Source organism: Eurytemora carolleeae, unplaced genomic scaffold (genome assembly GCF_000591075.1).
Source record: "Eurytemora carolleeae unplaced genomic scaffold, Eaff_2.0 scaffold1004, whole genome shotgun sequence".
Lineage (NCBI taxonomy): Eukaryota > Metazoa > Arthropoda > Copepoda > Calanoida > Temoridae > Eurytemora > Eurytemora carolleeae.
Window position 1 is genome coordinate 63,095 of NW_019396892.1, and position 21,861 is coordinate 84,955.

Sequence of the window (21,861 nt, forward strand, 5' to 3'; positions counted from 1 at the left end):
ATGATTAACTTACATCGAAATAAGTGCAATTTTATGTGTTTTTTATTTTTTCTGCTTTTACGCTTTATTATTTAACTAGCCTTAGAAGGCGCTTCGCGCCATCTTCTAAATTAATTGTGAACATGTTCTCTTTGTGTACATCGTAAAACAAAACAAAAATAATTCGCGGATTTTCACAAAAAATTTCGTGGATTTAAAATTTTTTTAAAAATTAAACCCTATTCCTGCGGGGGGGGGGGGTCAATTTGACCCCCCCCCTGTAGTTTTTTTTACATAACTCAAAAAGTATTGGTCTGAGGCTGTTGAAATTTTCTGACTTTGCTTACATACCTAAAGCCCTCCCTTTAGGCCTAAAACCGGGCTTTAATACTAACTGCCTGAGTCCTCAGGCACACTGCCTGAATGACTGCTTTTGCCTGTAACAAACTAAATCTTTGTTTTGACCCTTTTTCACTTGTCAGATTTTGATAAAATTTAGCTTTTTGGAAAGCCTATGACATAAGGAAACGGATTGCACAAGTTTTGCGAAAACAAAATTGCAAATTTTTTGCAAACAACTTGTCAAAGGAAATTTGTACATTTTTAGTTTTTCTTGATTAAAAATCAGGTTATTTAAAATTTTGCAAAAATTTTTGCATATTTGAAATGGCATGGTCAAGGGCTTTTCAAAAATGTATAATTTTTCATTTTTTGGACAATTATTTTTTTGCAAACATTTTTACTATATAACTGGATTTTGCGATAAAAAATTCAATTTTTGCAAATTTGCAGATTCTAAAAGTAGAGCACAAGAGCTTTCTAATGATGTATCATTTGTCATATTTGGACATAAAACATGGGATTTAGAGGGGGGGGGTCAAATTGACCCCCCCCCAGCATATCCTGGTTTTCAAGTACCCCAGCAGGGATAGGGTTAATGGAGATCGATTTTTGATGGAGACAAATATTTGAAACTTTGACCATTCATAAACCTTCCCTGGGGTCCCTAGATGTCCCACAAAAAAAATTGGGCCCGATCGGTTCAGCCGTTTTGACGTTTATTGGATACCAACAGACAGACAGACAAACAAACAAACAAACACCAAGACAAGCCAAATTTATATATAGATGTCATCTTAACTATGTAAATAAACGGGTTGAAGGTGATTTAATGTACATAACGCTCTAACATTTAATTTGGATATTTAGCGGTATAAAACATATTACAGATGTAAAAATACCTAACACCCAAATTTTGGTGTCAATGGATTTCAGAAAATAATTTCTCTGTCAAAAAATCACATTGTTAATCATGTGATGCAGATATATGTATATATATATATATATATCTAATAGAAATCAAATATATGTAATGTATGCTTGTGACAAATATGTAAATTTTGATTTGATTTGATTTGAAATTATTTTCCTATTTCGTGAAAATGTCTTTTCATCCCTTTTTCATTTTAAGAAATTAAAAAGTTTACGTCACGGTTTATGAATTTTTTCATTCAGATTTGAAAATGTTCTTGAAACCGTAAAAAAAAATAAAAATAAAATATTATATATTCAAAAACAGTGTGAGTTTAAATTTATTTTCTTTGCCTGGTTCAAAATTGTTATATTAGGTTTCAAATATCACATTAATTTTGTTGTTGCAAATGATAGAAGAGTACAGTTACTGTACAAAGTGTCCTAATAATATGGGAATCAAGAGACGACGTGAAAATTTATTTCTGACAGTAGAAAACATGACAAAGAGTTTTTATATATTATGGACCACATTTTTGAATTCCCTAGACTAGGATTGGTCGGGGGTTCTGTTTTAAAAATGGCACATGGATCAAAGGGGAAAAAAATCGTCACTTAATTCTTATGTTTATTGGGACATCTTGAATTATATCAGACAGTTATAGAAGAGATCGTAGAATACATTAACTTAAACATATTTTGTTAAAGTACAGATAGTGGGCAGTGCTAATTTATATAGATAGAGAATAGACAGTAGAACTGCTAGTTTAGGAGGACTAGGGTTTATATAGCTAGAGTATAGATAGTAGAACTGCTAGTTTAGGAGGACTAGGGTTTAAATAGCTAGAGTATAGATAGTAGAACTGCTAGTTTAGGAGGACTAGGGTTTAAATAGCTAGAGTATAGATAGTAGAACTGCTAGTTTAGGAGGATTAGGGTTTAAATAGCTAGAGTATAGATAGTATAACTGCTAGTTTAGGAGGACTAGGGGTTTGTTTAAGAAATCTTGAATATTCATTTTCCAGAGTTTTCCAGACACTTGGATCCAGTAGGACCAACTTCAGGTTTTCCAGAACCTTAGCACTAGACGGTGGGCTTCCAGATAATGCTGAAATATAAAATATAATAATTAGGATTAAATGGAATGCAAATTTAATTTTTACGTGACCCTCGAGTTACAGAATGACATGTACAATTCACAACGGTACCATAGAAACCTTTGTCTGATCAAGAATGAATGAGTTATCCATGTTTCTTTTCTTTAAGTTAGATTATTTTTAATTGGGATTTCTCTATAAGGGACAAGTGGATTTCCTCTTATACAAAAACAATGGGCCTTTTTTAAAATTTAAATGGAACAATAATACAATTATTTACACATTTTATTTATGAAGATTATATTAACCTTTCAAACAGCTGATGGTGTAAACATTAGATATTTCAAACTATTCTATCAAACAGAAAACAGAAAATATATAGGAATTATCAGATTTACCAACTTTTAAACTTATTAAACAACAATATATTAATTCCACAGTATTGATGAGAAAGGGACCGTTGTGAATCAGACATTGCCATCTTTACATGAAGGTTCACTTGCAATTACGCTTAATACAATTGCTAAGTTTGGGGGAAAGGACTTTTTTTTTTTTGGGGGGGGGGGCTATTTTTCTAAGGTCCCTGAATAAAAATAAGCTTGTCCTCCAACAACGTCATATAAATTCTGCATCTCTAGATTATCTGGAAAATTATAATGATAATTTAGGATAATATATATATTAAATCTGATTATCCCGGAAGTATCATCCTTATCATGCTCTTCTGTGTTTACGTATTCAAATATATGTATTTTTCTGTTTTATTCTTAAAGTTAGAATGGGATTTTTTGACAAATGATAAAACCAATTTATTTTAATAGTTTTTAAAAATTAGTTTTTATTTTACCTGCCCTGGTTCCCCTCGCTCCTGAGGACTTGGAGATATAGGATTCTAATGATTGAAACAAATCTTCTCGGAGCTCAAGATCCGATACAGAAACTCCTCCCTCCTCCAGGTACTCCTAGATATACAGGATATATATATATAAAGATACTCAAAGTACTCCTAGATATACAGGATATATATATATAAAGATACTCAAAGTACTCCTACATATACAGGATATATATAGATACTCCTACCTCCTCCAGGTACTCCTAGATATACAGGATATATATATAGATACTCCTACCTCCTCCAGGTACTCCTAGATTTACAGGATATATACAGATACTCCTCCTGCTTTAGGTACTCCTAGTTATACAGGATATATACATATACTCCTCCCTCCTCCAGGTACTCCTAAATATACAGGATATATACAGATAACCCTCCGTCATCAAGGTACTCCTAGTTATACAGAGCTGGGAACTTTTGAATGGTGGATATCAGGATTAATGCTTGATCCACTCTTTTTCTTAATCTCCAGATTTAATAAGGCTTGTTCTCCTCTTTATAATAATCTCTAGATTAATTTACCGATCGGGATTAAGGATATCCCATTCTAAAGTTTTCAGCTCAGGATATACACATATACTCCTCCCTCCTCCTGGTACTCCTAAACATATAGGATATATAAGATACTCCTCCGTCCTCCAGGTACGCCTAAACATACAGTATTTAAATAGATACTCTCCCTCCTCCGTATTGGTGTTTCTTGCCCCCTTTGTCACTAATGTATTATTTAATCTCAAAATATTTCACATCTACTTAGTAGCAACGCATACACCTCAACTCGATGACCCCATTTTTTTTTGGGGGGGGGGGGGCAAGAAACATCTACAGCCCTCCTCCACGTACTCCTAGATATACAGGATATATACAGATACTCCTCCCTCCTTCAGATACTTCTAGATATACAGGATATATACAGATACTCCTCTTCCTCCAGGTACTCCTTGATACATAAAGATAACTTCTGGTTATCCAAACCTTATGCTTTAGTACCTTGAGAGGATTGAGTGTATCCTGGTGGTCTAAGTCCTGCTATATTGTATTCTAGTACCTTGAGAGAGTTTAGTGTAGCCTGGTTGTCTAAACCATGCTATATTGTATTCTAGTACCTTGAGAGAGTTGAGTGTATCCTGATTGTCTAAACCCTGCTATATTGTATTCTAGTACCTTGAGAGAGTTGAGTGTATTCTGATTGCCTAATTCATGCTATATTGTATATTCTAGTACCTTGAGAGAGTTGAGTGTATCCTTGTTGTCTAAACCCTGCTATATTGTATATTCTAGTACCTTGAGAGAGTTGAGTGTATCCTGGTTGTCTAAACCCTGCTGTAGAGCAGATCTACAAACAAGAACGAATTCAAGCAACTGTGTTCTCCAAATCTAGAATTAAATATTTTTATATGTAAAATGTATATTCTCCACTTTCAATCATAAAAATACATATAAACACGACTTTAGAAACCCACCATACTGCTTGGCTGTACTTGCAGTACAGTTATAAAAGATGTTTTTCAAGTTAAAATCTGAAAACATGAAGCCCCGTAAAACGCCAAAATTCTAATTACTAAAAACAATTCTACGAAATACATACATTAACAATTTTCCTTTGTGGCTATTCGAATCAAACTAATATCTTTGAATTTAATTGTGACATTGAGACAAATTTAAAAAAAATTTTCAAGCATTTTTCACAAAAAGTGATAGAAAATATAAAATGAGAAATCAAACAAGATGATTGTTTCAAAAATGCTAAACTTAGATTAAACGAAAGCTTGGAGAAAACGATAATTAATAATAATAATCTTTAAATATTTTAATTATTCTAAATATTTCACGGAATATTTGAGCAATTCTGAGAGAAAACATTACCCATAGAAAACGTTTGTTTTCAATGGGGGGGGGGGCAGGGGGGGGGGTTTGACATATTTGAAAATTATCTTTTGAATTATGTTGTTTTGTACATGTTAAATTATAAAATAACATATTATTAAAGTATAGGATATAAAAAGAGGAAGGTGTTTCTTAACACACTTTTATGAAAATCATGTGAAACAATAATTTTCAAGAAACTCAATCTAATTTAGAATTAGACTACAGTGTTTACAATATTTAATTAGGTTCAAACAAGTAAAATATCTTTTAAAATTATCAATTAAAGTTACCTGGTCTGTTCTTTCATCCATGGAAATTAAGCTTGATTTAAACTTTTCCAGCCAGTAGGTACTGTCTTGACTTTCCTAACAATACAATATATTTAAACTTTCCTAGCTAGTAGGCACTATCTTGACTTTCCTAACAATACAATATATTTAAACTTTCCTAACTAGTAGGTACTATCTTGACTTTCCTAACTAGTAGGCATTTTCCTAACAATACAATATATTTAAACTTTCCTAACTAGTAGGCACTATCTTGACTTTCCTAACAATACAATATATTTAAACTTTCCTAACTAGTAGGCACTATCTTAACTATCCTAACAATACAATATATTAAAACTTTCCTAACAAGTAGCACTATCTTGACTTTCCTAACATTAAAATATATTTAAAATCATTCACCACAAAAATTCATCATTAGAAATTGTGATTAGTGAAATAAAAAACAAGTCTCTTGAATTATTTTGAAATAATTCCATGCAAACCAATGGAAAATGAAAATGATATCTTTGATCAAATCCAGCAAATGGAAATAGTTTTAAGTAAACATGTTGATTTATTTAACGTAATATGTTTCTAATTAAGTTCTAAAGGAAAATTGAACTCTAAACTTCTAACCAAAGAGAATAGAATATATATTAGAGGGGAATTTAGACAATCTCTTGGTATGCATTTTTGAGTCCCTTTCAGCCTGAAAGGGAGTTCAAAGTGTACAAATCATCTAAATGTTCACAAATTATATGCAGTAGAGTACATTAATACAGTATGTTTCCTAGACTATCCATTTCAATTTCGAATTTTTTAAAGCTGTTAAATATACTTTACAAAATGAATTAGGTGAATAAAAACATCAATTGATTTATAGTTATAACGGAAAATCATCGTTTGTAAATTGAAAGGCATAGAGTCTACGTAAAATGATCATTGGTAAATTATGAAACCAGCCTATTTAATAATTTGGTTTTCTTTCAATATTAATTTTAGATTTTCTTTAAAATGATGTTCCAGGGTCCAAAAGGTTATATAGCGCAAATATGTGAAGTACACCTGCAGTATGGAAACAGTACAACAAAATGGCCGTTTTACGCTTTTTTCCAGTAAATTCCTCTCGAATATATATTCTATTCTCTTTGCTTCTAACCCTTATTTCTTTTTAATTCGTGAAATATCAGAGGTCTACGATGTTAGTATGAAAATATAACTAGGAATTAGAAAACTAGGAATGCTTGGATCCATTATAAAAAAATTACACAAAAAGAGAATAATGACGTAAGTTAGAGTGGCATGTCCGATTCACAACGGTTGGTTTGTTTTTTCTTATATTTTCTTTCATAGTCAACATTTAAAATATTATAAGAAAAGAAAATGTTTTTCAAATTGTTTTTATAAACATTCGCTTTTCTTACATAATGCAAAAAACGAACCAAAACAATCAAAAACAAACTTGCTATAACGTTATTTAAAGGATAAAAATATTGCAAAGTTTATTAAAGCTAAAAAGCTTTTTACAGAATGAAGTTTTGAGACCTCGAAAGTTTTGTTACAAATTTTGAAAAGCAAAACCTCGTAAAATAGATTATTTCAATTGATTTTCTTTAAAAAATTTGCTTGCAGATCTATACAAAAGGAAACAGTAATAAAAATTGTCCGAATTTAGCACTTTTTGATAAAACTCGATTATATCTTTCTAACTGTTACTCATATAAATATTGAAAGAATACCGAGGTACCACTTTGTAATTGACGCCTAACCGAAATTTATTGAATGAAATTTATTAAATCTCCATCAGAGATTCTATTTTAAATTATTTTTTGTTTTTACCTTTTCATAATTGTTGAGTAGAGTTGAGAGATCTGGAGGAGGCAGAATAGAATTCTAAATATATTTGGTTATAATTAATAATTATCACATTAAATAATTAAGCATGAGGTAAAGTTTCTGTTGAGGAAATTTGAGAGAAAATTTTAACTCTAATTAGATCTACATTTTTAACAATATTTACTATCTCACACCACTTTATTAAGAAAATCTTCAGAGGAGAAACAGGGTGGGGGGGTGGGGTCAATTTAATACTTTGTTGCACATAATATTGTACAGATTGTGTTTTTTTTTTAAAAAGTGAAATATAATGTTAAAACTTTGCATGAAGTCATTTAATAGGCTCAAATTTAGGACCCCGGGCCCCAATTTGATCTTTGTTGAAACCTTTAATTTAAAAAAAAAAAACTTTTTAAGTTGGTCTGGCAGAATTCATGGTTTGAAATATCATATGGTCTACGCAAAGATATAGCTAATATTTAAAAAATACCTTACGCGGCGATGATAATTGAGAGCAGTAGCTTCCCATATTTAAACACTTCATTCCTTTTCATTTAATAGTTGAGGTAAAGTGTACACTGGTATTGCACATTTCTTCACATTTCGTGGATTTGAAAGTAAGTTTTCGCGGATTTAAAACTTTTCAGGTTTTGTTTTCTTTGGTATAAGAACTTTTTTTCACTTGAAGGACAACCTTTTCTATAGGGTAGACTTTGGTTTACATTTTTGTGATTTTTTCTATTGAATCATAGCGTAACGTATCGAGAATTCCTAAAGGTTTAAACTTTTTCTTGTTTCATGGGTTTCACGATTTTCACTAAATTCTAAGATTCACTGAGTTGTTATCAAGCCGCATGACTTCTCTTGCATTCTTAATTGTTCACTTTATTAAAGCTTATTGGTGAATATCAGAGGTGTTCAGGGGTTTTTGAAGGTTTCCAGAGGTGTTCAGAGGTTTTTAAAGGTTTCCAGAGGTGTTCAGAGGTTTTCGGAGATTTTCATAGGTTACTGAAGTTTTTCTTGAGGTATCTGAAAAAACAGCATTAATAATTTGTTTAAAAATAGAACTATTAATTTTTCAAAAGATATTCATAAAAATATAGATATTACTTTTTTTATACAACTATTCTACGAATTTTCCATTTTGACGATAAAGTTTATTGAGACGTAATTTTTAGAAATCGTGAAGTTAAGTTTAGAAAATGATTTAAATTTTTGAAAAATTTCTCTTTTAATTCAGTTAAATTGGTTTCTGATTAAATTAAGAATTTATTGAATCTTTTAAAAATATTAGATTATTCCGTTTTAATTTTATGAAAATCCAATTATTTCTGCAACATAATCTTTCTTTGTCACATACAATGCGTCCCATATCATATTAGATTATCTTCAAGCTTTAACGCCAAAATACGCACAGAATACCCAGAGATTTTTCTTGTATTTTCTGAATGCAAATTTTCAAATAAGATTTTTACTAATTTTAGAGCTTATAATAATTTAGTTTGCGAGATAAAGTGTTATAATAAATAAATACTAAAATCTTTAAAAAAGAAAAGTTATGCAATATTTGAATTAATTGTACATTGTTCATTATTCTAAGAAAATGGAAAACTTAAATTTGTAGTTTTACTACTAAACCTCCTTGCCTCCCCTATATACGCAATTGAAAACGGATGGCATGAACTCCTTATAATCAAGCATAATAGAGTTTTTTTCAAGCTACTCTATCTAGTATTTATGTATGTAGAGTTGGGGACTTATTACAACATAATGTATACTATTATATTCTTTTGTTCAATAGAAATTATATATATTGTATACATTGAATAATGAATATTTGCAATATTCAATATCTAACTAATTATATCATAATTCTGGTTTATAATTTCATAAAATATATGTTACATAACGTAGATTTAATCTGTTTATTTGCTGATGACTTTATTCACTGTGATCTTGCCAGGCTACATTTGTTGCATACAACGTGCTGGGTCGACCCTACAATGGGTAGTCCAGACTGGATGGTACGACTGAATGCAAATACTTTACATCGCTGAATAGGGAAAAATTAATGATTTTTTGGGGAGAAAGTGTAAAATGGGGGAGGGGCTTGCCTTCAAATGTCCAATTTAAATTTGTCCCCCAGAGCTTAGAAAATGTTATTCTTGAAAATAATAATAATATGAGATTACAACACTCACATTTCATTATTCCATGTTTGTGTAAAGTTTTTTATTTAAAAAAAGAAAAGATGTTGAAGGTTTGGAGAGTTTCGATAATTTAGACTTTAAAGATTTATCAGAACTTTTTAAAAATCAATCAGACCGGGCTAGTTCGACTTTTCCTATTTTATGTTGACCTCGATATAAACATTTAATTAAAGGACGGGTTTCTTCTAGTCTCGAAGGGTTGTTTGGCAATATCTTGAGTTGATAGGGATTAACGGCGAAATTTGAATATTTTTGACTTAAATTCACTCATTTCATGCGAAAATTTAAAGGTTTTGAATAAACGTATGATCAATTCAGTTTAGCCAACGTGGCTGATAAGCGTAGAATAAAGCATATATAACATTTTATTAAAAAAACAGGTATTTTCTTAAAAAATAGGATAAAGTTTTGAGAGCTTTAGCTTAGCTTTTATTCTCGCATAAACACATAATATGCGTCAAATCACAGGAATAGACGCGAACTGCGTAGTTTACGAGTTTGGGATGAAATCTCTTATATCTGAGATCCATCGGTGATCAATTTTCTTATTGGGAAGGGACTGACAACGTAACTTTATGTGACATTCTATTTACAGAGTTGCACACCCAATTCACAGCAAAATTTTAGATATTTTTTAATTCTTTTTTTTTAAATATGAAAATTTCCGGGTTATGTTTCTCCTTGTATCTCTTGTTTATAGCTTAACACAGTTTGTCTGGTGTTCGAACATGCATAGAACTAAGAACTTCAATTTTAACTTTGAACACTTGTTCAGTCTAAATGAAATAAACCTAAAAATCATCAATTATTACTCAGTTAATCAGACAATAAACAGCACTCCCTTTTTCTTTCATTCATGAAAATTTAAATATAAATTTTCTTTTTAATATTTTAATTTAAATACAGATTACTGAATGGTAGAACTAAAATACATAAAGAATTTCCATAGCTCACACTAGTAACTTCGATTAATGAGTATAACGTATAGCTATATCAGGCGTGCATTCTACCAAACGTTGTTAGTTTTATTTACAGGTTTTGTCTGTACATAAGAGTTTAAGAAGCTTCAATATAATTCTGATACCTTTCTTGAGCCCTCAGGATAACTATCAGAGGATTTAAAGAACTTCATCACGTTTAATTTTCTAATCTTTATATATTTACACAACCGGATGTCATGAAGGACAATTGATATTTCAAACAACGAATTCTGTCAGCTCAAACAGTAAAGTTTGAAATATTAAAGGTTGAAAATATTTAGAAATTAGAAAATTACAGTTTGTGGAGAGTAATCAGTTATTTTGTTCTTTTTATTTGAAAACTGGACATTTTACATCAGACTTATAATTAATTCTTTAATAACTGCACTCAATTGAAAGTCATGTATAACTCCTAAAAAATATTAGATATATTGCAGAAACATGAAACATAGAATTGACAAAGATATTGTAAAGAAAAAAATGTGTCACATTTCAAGAAATACCCGAGGCACGTCAAGGTAAAGTAAAATTTATGGAAGATTTTAAATCTGCAATCCTAACTCCACTTGTTGAAAAGCTATTGAGAAGAATGAAAATGTTTTGAATTTCAAAACTCGAGGATCTACGAGGTCATAAAGTCGCCGCTGTAACGTCGCATGAATTTTATATTCTCCTTCTGTTAAATTTGCAATGGTAGAAAAAGAAAAGAATTACATTTTTTAATTAAATGTTTCTGAAATGGTATATCGTTATAACTATAGATTATTATTGATTATTAACCTGACATTATCTGCAGTTGTTTATGGATGCACATAGGCGCAACCAGATATATCTATATATTTATTTTGGCTTCTTTGCATGTAAGTATACCGTTAATTATTTAGATTGTGTGTCTTACTGAATCATAAGTTCGGTTTCGATCACAATTTGACCTATTTTATCAAACATACATTTTTCAAAATTTGACCTATTTTATCAAACATACATTTTTCACAATTCGACCTATATTATCAAACATACATTTTTCACGATTTGACCTATTTTATCAAACATACATTTTTCACAATTTGACCTATATTATCAAACATACATTTTTCACAATCTGACCTATTTTATCAAACATACATTTTTCACAACTTGACCTATTTTATCAAACATACTTTTTTCACAATTTGACCTATTTTATCAAACATACATTTTTCACAATTTGACATATTTTATTAAACATACATTTTTCAAAATTTGACCTATTTTATCAAACATACATTTTTCACAATTTGACCTATTTTATCAAACATACATTTTTCGCTTTTTTCTTTTAAACTTTTTTGTCTTTGGGTGCGTTTAAGATGAAGACGACAACTTTGTAAATTTAAAGATGGTTGAAATATAAATCAAAATTCAATTGAATTTGACTGAAAAAAACGAACGCAAATAGCCCTGAGACCGAATTTTAAAAATTTGAGCCACGTCTTATATTTAAGCCGCAGCTCAAATATGGTTGGTTCCACTTAAAATTGTATTAAATTTTTCAAGATTCAAGCCGGCGCTCAATTGAAACTGGTTTTGGGAGGATTTGAGACGCGGCTTAAATTCATTAAATTCGGACACTGGTTAGTCTAAATTTGTATGTTTACGAAATAAGAAAATTAAGTAATGGAATAGAACCATAAAGCAGATAAATTGCGCCTGGGAAAAAACATTTTACTCTTTCAATTTACGTCCATTTCATGAATGATTAAAGAGAGTTTAGAATACCAACGTATTTTGTTAAAAGTTCATTAAGGTTTATTATCCTACAAAGATCCAATTTCAAAGACTTCTAGTTTCAGCGCACAAAAACATAAATTAATAATATTTATAAAAACTAATTTAAAATTGTTAAACTACGGTCGAAAGAGGAATGCCAGAAATTATCAAGTCAAGTTTCACGTCAATCTATAAAGTAAATTGCAGGTAAGTTGTAAATCTAATTTATGTTTTTAATTTAATTCAAATGTGAGTATATCCAACGTGGAGTGGATTCTCAGAATTTCAAAAAGTTATCTCCAAAATTGAGATTTTTGTAATATTTGTAAAATCCACGTAAAAATATTATTAAATCTACGAAACTTTTTTGATTTTGTTTTTACAAAGAGAAGATCCTCACAGCCACAATGAAAAGTTGAAATAGAAGATGGGTGCGAAGCGCCCTAAACAAAGCCTTGTTTTCATAAAACTTATCAGTTACAATATGTTAGATAAGAGACACTAAAGCCTTGTTTTCATAAAACTTATCAGTTACAATATGTTAGATGAGAGACTGTAAAAGAATGATAAAATATAAGTTTTATTTCATTTATTTTTTCTGCTCTAGAATAGAACTAAGAGGTGATAATTTCCTTTCCCTAATTTATTCATAAAAATTATAATTAATTTTCAAAAACATAATGTACAACTTTCATTTGTTAAGTGTTACCTAGTTCATTCTTAAAAATTTTGATTAAAATGTTCATTTTGAAATGTTGAAATATTAACAGAAGGTTTAGCTTCAAGAACTACCCCCTAGCCCCTACTCCCTACTCCCTACTGGGTGAATATGAAAGTGCAGAAGAGGAGAGTATATGGAGGCAAATGAAAATACATTAAAGGTGGAAGAAATCAAGAAATAAATGTAAATGATGATAACAGGAAAATAAAAGTAAATATGAGTACTGCGGACTACCCAGGCAAGTATACCAAAAATACAGACGGAATAATATTAGTATAGAGGCAGATGAAATATCATAAAAGGCGGATAGTTATTAGTGAAAAAGTCGGGAGTACGATCATTTAGGCGAATAAATATACAATAAAAAAGGCAGAGTGCAAATATTGAAGCGAATAAATCTGCAGTAAAGGCGGAAGAATGCAAATATTGAGGCGAACCTATATATGCAATAAAAGCGGAAGAGTATAAGTTTATAGGCGGAAGAATACAAATATTGAGGCGGACAAAAATACAAAAAAGGCGGAAGAATTCAAGTTTTGAAGCGAATAAGAATACACTGAAGGCGGGTAAGAATACATGAAAGGCGGAAGAATATAAGTTTTAAGGCGGATAAGAATGCTAACTATGAGCATACAGCACAGCACTACACTATAGAATGGCATGAAGCAGACGAGCAGTTTCTAGTCACAGGTCACGCTCTCTGATCCACAGAGTTCAGAAATAGAACCAAACCCTAGGCGGCAGAGTTCAGAATATAGTTAACATTTATCTGTTTAGAAGAGGAGAAATATATTACTTTGATTTCCAAGTGCACCTTTTTAACAATTTTTAAACTACATTATCATGTATTATTGTATCAGGCTTATCAGAATTAAAATCTTGTTTAATCGCAATATTTAATCTTAAACTCATGCGCCAAGTCAAAAATCATGCACATAGAAAAGTCAGACTGAACGTACATTCAACTTTATTTTGCATAATTCGATTGATTTTGAACAAAATATTTTTGCTCAAATGCAATATATATACTACGGAAATATAGAATTCTAAACCCAGCCCCGTACACATTTTTGAGGTGAAATTTTGACCTTTCTTGGAATTTAAAGTCATAAAGATCACCCCCCCCCCCNCTTCACAGTACTTCTCCACATTTAAGACCCCCCCCCCTAATTGTTATCTCATGTCTGATAATGAATGAACGTATATCCCTAACATGTTGGTTTATACAGTGGTATCCAGAAAACAATGGAGTGATTGCGTTTTCTTTCCTTATAAAATTTCCTTAAGGAGTATGTTTTTGATTTCTAAGAATGCTCCCACTTCTCAGAATACTTTTAAAAATATATCAATCATAGAAAAGTAAAAATTTCCTTGATCAAAAGTTCATGATTAAAATAAAGAAAATAATTTCATTATTTCCTAGTTGGGATTCCATGTCACATACCACACTATGTGCAAGACACAGGTCAATGTCTCTGATCAAAATCTTTGAAAAACCTTAATGGTATCAATAATGTCGTTTTCCTTTATTTTTTCATCCAATGTATTTAAGAAAAAGTCCAAATTTTATTAAATAGAGAAACCATAACTGAAAATAATCAATTTTCCGATAGAAAAAAAGGATATCAGACAAAGCTTTTACGGGTACTGTTGTGAATCTGATATGTTTCTCTAAAATAGAAGAGTCACTTGAAATTACGCCTACTGTCCCTTTAAAATCTACTTCTTTGAATATTTGTATAGAGCACTGTATTGAATAGAAAACAGCTTATGACTGAGTTATATTAATACACAACACTTGCAGACTTGAGTCAATCATTCATAAAATAATAAATTAAGCAAACTCAGCTAGTTTATATATTTGCCTCAAACATGTGTTCATTATGGTGTTTACTGATGTGTACTGCGTACACTGTGCGCTTGTAGTTTTAAGTAAACGTTGTGTGTTGATTTAACAAACTAATATGATATTAATACACATCAAATTCACATTTTTGGCTTTCTGGTCAATATGGAAATTAGAATAGCAATATATTCTTATTCCACTCCCTGGGCCCTTTGCCCTCAAAAATGATGCGTTGCCCCTGAATTCTTTGTTTTGATCTCCTCCCACTGCATGCAGTACACAGATTTGACGCATGAGATATGGCGGTTCCTGGTCTATATATTTCTTGGGCTAGATATTTTCAAGACAAAATTTTCAAATATGATGCACATGAGGGAAAAATGGAATTTGGACATCAACTGGTTTTCACCTTTCACCTGCCTTTATTTTCCTTAATTCAATGGAACAAAAACCAAAAAAATGTTGTTTTTATAAAGGTTATCTTGCCACGGTGCTGCCGATTTTACTTTAACCAGCGCAGGGAAAGTACAGGGTGTCCCACATCATATTAGACCGAGAACGGGTCTAAATTACGATTTTCGGGACTAATTAGAAAATTTCATTAGAATGAATCATTTTGAAAAATAACATAAGGCTTATATAAGACTTTTTCTGCGGAAAATAATAAGTTTTTCGAGTATTAAGGGTTTATTTTGGTGTTAAAGATTGGAGGCAATCTAATATGATATGGGACGCTCTGTAGTTTAAAACTAGCCGTGTTTACAGTAGTCGTCAAATATATCGATACAGTGAAGACGATTTTCGATTTCAATTTTTAATTTCTACCAAGCTTTCAAACAGCATGGATACACATAATCATGGATAAACGAGAATCTTTGTTTGTTTATAATTAGAAAAAAACCCGATCAAAAATAAAAAGTCGTATTTATTGTATGTATTGATATAACGCAGTAGTAAAATTACTTCTAGCTATTCATAAATCCAAATTCTTAAATCTATATATTTTCAAGAGAATTTGCTTGAACTGAATGGATATCTCATTAGTTATATATCGAAAGAGTTTTGACTTGATAGAAACCTACATATACACTTGCATAATTTTAATAAAAAAGGTCAGACCTAATATTTTTGAAAATATTCGGAAAGTGTTTAAAGTATGTAGTCAAAATGTCTCAAGTGTAAGGTTAGGAGAATATTAAAATTTAAATGAAAAAATATAAAATTCAGAATTTTTGTAAAAGAGAGATGGATCGATAACATGCAGAAGTCAGGTTATTCAAGAGTATTAAAACGGCTTATTCACGTTTGAGAAAAATAACAAAAAATTCTACAAATAATGCCAGAGGAGCGAGTTAAATTCACTCTGTTCTAACTTTAAAAAAGACATTTTAGAAAGTTTTGATTACGAGATCACACTTGAAAAAATTTGAGTAAAAGGAAAAGAAAAACTAGAATAAAATATCTTTTGTAAATATTCTGAAAGTGTTTTAAAATATGTTTATTCTTATTCTGAAGGGTAATAATTGAACAATATTAAATTTAAACTTATAAAAATAAAAACTATAGAATAGTTATAAAAGTTACTTTACGGAAAACAAGATAAGCCTGTGAGTAGGACGGGTATCATATACGTGAATAAGACAGGTATTGTATTGAAGAAGGACGGTACTGTATGTGAATAAGACAGGTATTGTTTTGAAGAAGGACGGGTACTGTATGTGAATAAGACAGGTATTGTATTGAAGAAGGACGGGTACTGTATGTGAATAAGACAGGTATTGTATTGAAGAAGGACGGGTACTGTATGTGAATAAAACAGGTATTGTAGGGAAGAAGGACGGGTACTGTATGTGAATAGAACGGGTATTGTATGTGAGTAGGACGGGTACTATATGTGAATAGAACGGGTATTGTATGTGGGTTGGACGGGTATTGTATGTGAATAGATTGGGTATTGTGTGTGAATAGGACGGGTATTGTCTGGGAGAAGGACGGGTATTGTATGGGCGAAGGACGCATACTGTTTGTGAGTAGGACGAATATTGTATGTGAGTAGGACGGGTATTGTATATGAGTAGGATGCCTATAAAACGTATTGTATGTGAGTAGGACGGGTATTGAATATGAGTAGGATGCCTATAAAACGTATTGTATGTGAGTAGGACGGGTATTGTATATGAGTAGGATGCCTATTAAACGTATTGTATGTGAGTAGGACGGGTATTGTATATGAGTAGGATGCCTATAAAACGTATTGTATGTGAGTAGGATGGGTATTGTATATGAGTAGGATGCCTATATAATGTATTGTAAGTGAGTAGGACGGTTATTCTAGATGAGTAGGATGCCTATAAAATGTATTGTATGTGAGTAGGACGGGTACTGCATATGAGTAGGATGCCTATAAAATGTATTGTAAGTGAGTAGGACGGGTATTGTAGATGAGTAGGATGCCTATAAAATGTATTGTATGTGAGTAGGACGGGTATTGCATATGAGTAGGATGCCTATAAAATGTATTGTATGTGAGTAGGATGGGTATTGTATATGAGTAGGATGCCTATATAATGTATTGTAAGTGAGTAGGACGGGTATTGTAGATGAGTAGGATGCCTATAAAATGTATTGTATGTGAGTAGGACGAGTATTGCATATGAGTAGGATGCCTATCAAATGTATTGTAAGTGAGTAGGATGGGTTTTTGTATAATTAGGATGGGAATTGTGTATGTACATTTTCACATTAAGAATTTGGAAATTTCATGCATTTCCTGCATTGAAATTTGAAATATGTTGAAATTTAAAAATATACAACATTCTTATTTTTATTTCAAAATATTTATTTCCTTATTTCACAGTATGTTTTGTATATCACTTCCCGATTTCTTATTCAAAATTCCTCACAAAGTTTTACATCTCTCAGCTGGGCCGGAAAAAAATCCCAAAATTTAATTTTCAGAGTCACGACATTTGTGTAATTTTAATTTAAGAAATTACAAAAAGTATATGAAATTATCCATAAGAAATTTCCTGACAAAATTATTGAAATCTGAAAACCTAGTTTTACAAATTTACACTGTCTTAAATTCTAGGCTCAATGTATTTGGTAGATTAAAGATCCGGGCTGGGAAGCGTGTGTATGATGGGATAATGGAGATATATAGAGTCTATATTCCCCCTTTTCCCCCATTTCCTGCTTGTGCTAGCTGGAACCTCCTCCCCTGAGCGTGCTGTGCTACGTGTGTGGATTTTTATAAATATTCCGCCGTAGGGGTCACTGAGTTTGTAGAAAGCTGGGAGAAAGTATGTGAAATGTTTTTAAGATCTACCTTATTTGCTTGTACTCAAGTATACTTGTCTCTATCTATTATAACTCTATTGGTGTATATCCTACTGTGAGACGAACTCCCTAACTTGTTAATTTCTACACAGGAATTAAATTAGTATTCATCACAGTGTCTATGCCAGGTATTTACAGGGGTACCAAACTAAATATTTAGAAAATGAAAGTTTCTAAATATATTTATTTATTTCCATTTGTGTTAGAAATTAGCGTAAAGAAAATAATCAGTAAAAGTTTTTTTGTCAACCATATCAAATATTTACACCATCAGGTTTCAAAGATATGGGGATTAGAAATTGTGAGTTTGTTGCAAAGACTCAATTCCTCTCAATTTTAATTACAATGGCAATAGTTTTTTTGGGAAAGCCCAAGATGTTAAAAGTATTTAATTGTTTACAACAATCAATGCAGAATGAACATATTGTTGTTATCAACAAATGAAAAACTATTTGGCATAATTTTTATTAAATCCTATTCAAGAATTGTATACTTATAATTTGTAATATTTACTTTTCAATTATTAATAATTAATAATCAATTAATAATAATAATATTTTGAAAGTAACTAGATTCTGTTAAGAAAATTACTATTTGTGCAAAGGTCTTTCTCATTCAAAAGATTATTTGCAGAAATATGTTTTCTTGAAAGTAAAAATAAAAAGCTCGGTTATTGAAAATCCTTTTTCATCAATTCTTATCCTGTTTTATCACTGCTGATTCTTTTTTATCATTTCTTATCCTTTTTATCACTGCCGATTCTTTTTTATCATTTTTTATCCTTTTTATCACTGCTGATTCTTTTTTATCATTTTTTATCCTTTTTATCAGTGCTGATTCTTTTTTATCATTTTTTATCCTTTTTTATCACTGCTGATTCTTTTTTATCATTTTTATCCTTTTTTATCACTGCTGATTCTTTTTTATCATTTTTATCCTTTTTTATCACTGCTGATTCTTTTTTATCATTTCTTGTCCTTTTTTATCACTGCTGATTCTGTTTTATCATTTCTTAATCTTTTTATCACTGCTGATTCTTTTTTATCATTTCTTATCCTTTTTTATCACTGCTGATTATTTTGTATCACTGCTGATTTTTTTATCACTGCTGATTATTTTGTATGACTGCTGATTTTTTTATCACTGCTGATTTTTTTATCACTGCTGATTTTTTTATCACTGCTGATTTTTTATTACTGCTGATCTTTTTTATCACTGCTTATACTGGTTTGTCACTTCTAATCCTAAACTGAATGAATATTTTGTTTACTACTTCTAACCAGGTAATAGAACTGACTAGTTTCCAATATCCAATATTCAATAACAATTATCTACAAATTATACTAAAGGCCATGAACAAATTGTTGTACAGTGAGAATGAGAAAAGTGGAATAGTAAGACGACAGTAAAGTAATATTTCATGTTAAATCAACGCAAATAGCTTTAATTTCTGAATCACTGAGTGAAATTGGTCTTTCTGTACACTGCACAATTGATAATCTCATAATCATTGCAGACTATATAAATTCATAATTCTAATGATATCTTCCTATTTCAGAGTCTTTTGTTTCTCACTGTTTCATATTTTTGATATTTTGATTGTTGCTGTGAACCCAACCCAAGGGTTTACAACTTGTATATAGTACCATACAGTATATATTGCTCCCAAGCGGCAATAAATCTAGCCCAAGCCAAACGCCAAGGGTATTGATCTCTTAGTATGTTTCCAGTCTGATAATCCAACAGGCTAAACCCTAAAGGATATTGAAACCTTCCTTATCTTGTTTATATCAAGTCAGTACAGTTAGACAGGGCAGAGCTAGGGAGAAATCAATGCCGGAGAAATGTATGTAACAGCACTCGATGGCCGAGTTAGAAAGGAGTTTCATCAGCCATCTTATGCCCCAAGACCAAGCCAGTTCTCAGTACTGAGCCTGAAGGGTCAAATGGAAATATATTCGCCGCAGGCAAATGTTGTGTTATTTAGATTAATCTTATAGTTGATCCAACGCTAACCGTTTGTATCGTTAAATGTAAATAAAGTTTGTGTACAAAAATGTTTTTCTATTCCACACAATCTTGGCTATTTACTACCAATCCTTTTTCAAGTCTATAGTTGAATCTTAGTTATTTTAGTAGTTTTGTCATTTCACTGTAAACTATGCCATTGAAAAATATTAAATAAAAAAAGTTTTTAGTTCTCTCTAATAGGCTTTTACATGATTTCAAAAACAGAATTCTATCGTAAAAATATTCGCAACCTACTTTCTTCACGTTTTAAGTTAAAAACTGTTGTACTTGGCAGAAATTAAATTCCTCACAGTAAAGTGAAAATACTAGAACTGTAGGATTGACACTGTATAAGGGAGCTAGAGGAAGTAAAATATACAGTCGAGGAAACGAAGTGTCATGTTTTTTTAATCAGTTTTGGATAGATAAAATAATGGAACCCTGAAAAAAAACATGCTTCAAATATGTCTTTTTCTAACATTGCAAACTTCGGTTTGTAAAATACAAAATAATTATTGTATAACATAAAATATTATTTTCTAAATATGTGAAAAGCGCTAATATTAAATTTTTTTATACTATATTTGAAAGACAAAATATGAATTGGCTAAAAGCTTGATTTTTCTTAAGCTTTTTGATATTTTTGTGTAAGCTTTCAATATTTTCTTAGATAGCTAGATATATATGTCTTTTCGATTCATCTTACCAAAGAAGCCAAAGTTTGACTTCTTAAAAAAAAGTTTAGATTTTTCATATTTCTGAAGAAATTTAAAAAAGCAAGTCATTACTTTTTATTGTAAGATGTCAGACGCTAGTGAGAATAAATATCCTTTGAATTTCTTTTCATGATTTAGCTGAATTCGTGTTGATCAATAATATTACCTGATTCAATTATATCTACAGATTGTCTAGAAGTATTCCCCTCGACTGTTAATGAGTAGAAACAGCTGTATTGTCTTCAGAGACACGAGCAGTCGGAGGAATTAGTGTTTCAGGGATTTTCATTTTCTACAAGATTTTCGCGGATTTTCGGGATTACATGAATTTGAGATTTTTAAGGTTTAGTTGATATTGTTAACAGTGATAATAAAGATTCTTTAGTGAGAAATATACTTACTGTCCGAAGAAAGCTTTTGGACGTTACATGAAGGGGGTTTCTTACAAGAGATACAGGGGATACAGGGGATACAGGGGATACAGGAGATACAAGGGATACAGGGGATACAGGGGATACAGGGGATACAGGAGATACTAGGGATACAGGGGATACATAGGATACAGGAGATACAAGGGATACAGGGGATACAGGGGATACAGGGAATACAGGGGATACAGGGGATACAAGAGATACACGGGATACAGGGGATTCAGGGGATACAGGGGATACAGGAGATACAAGGGATACAGGGGATACAGGGGATACAGGAGATACAAGGGATACAGAGGATTCAGGGGATACAGGGGATACAGGAGATACAAGGGATACAGGAGATACAGGGGATACAGGGATACAGAAGGGATACAGGGTTCAGGAGATACAAGGGATACAGATTCGGGGTATCCCTTATTTAAGGGATACAGGGGATACAGGGGATTCAAGGGATTCAGGGGATACAGGGGATCCAGGAATTGAGTATTTTGCACTCCCTGATATACTATTATTAAATTCCTACAGAAATTCTTGCCATCCTATATTTTCATATATTCTCAAACAACAATAAGTTTCAGGCGTTAACTTGTTTTCAATTTATTTTTATTAAGTTTGAGCAACATTCTCACTACAATTTAAATTATAAAAGTACAGTAA

At 31.1% G+C, this 21,861-nt stretch overlaps 1 protein-coding gene across 4 annotated transcripts; it reads right to left on the minus strand.

Annotated features, from left to right (window-relative positions):
• Positions 1-1,545: 1,545 nt before the first annotated feature.
• Positions 1,546-21,062, minus strand: LOC111709845 (uncharacterized). 4 transcript variants are annotated; one of them, XR_002766953.1, is made up of 8 exons: positions 20,937-21,062; positions 7,690-8,228; positions 7,203-7,256; positions 5,385-5,459; positions 4,510-4,602; positions 3,175-3,289; positions 1,869-2,338; positions 1,546-1,660 (listed from the first exon to the last, which is right to left on the minus strand). XR_002766953.1 is itself a non-coding variant. In XM_023483760.1 (7 exons), the coding sequence occupies exons 2-7, from the start codon at positions 7,741-7,743 to the stop codon at positions 2,178-2,180; spliced, it is 552 nt and encodes a 183-aa protein (XP_023339528.1). In that variant the 5' UTR covers positions 7,744-8,228; positions 20,937-21,062; the 3' UTR covers positions 1,554-2,177. The 4 variants fall into 4 exon arrangements, 2 of the variants coding, with proteins under 2 accessions (XP_023339528.1, XP_023339529.1); XR_002766952.1 differs by having other exon boundaries at positions 1,546-1,674; XM_023483760.1 differs by having other exon boundaries at positions 1,554-2,338.
• Between the last annotated feature and the right edge of the window lie 799 nt (positions 21,063-21,861).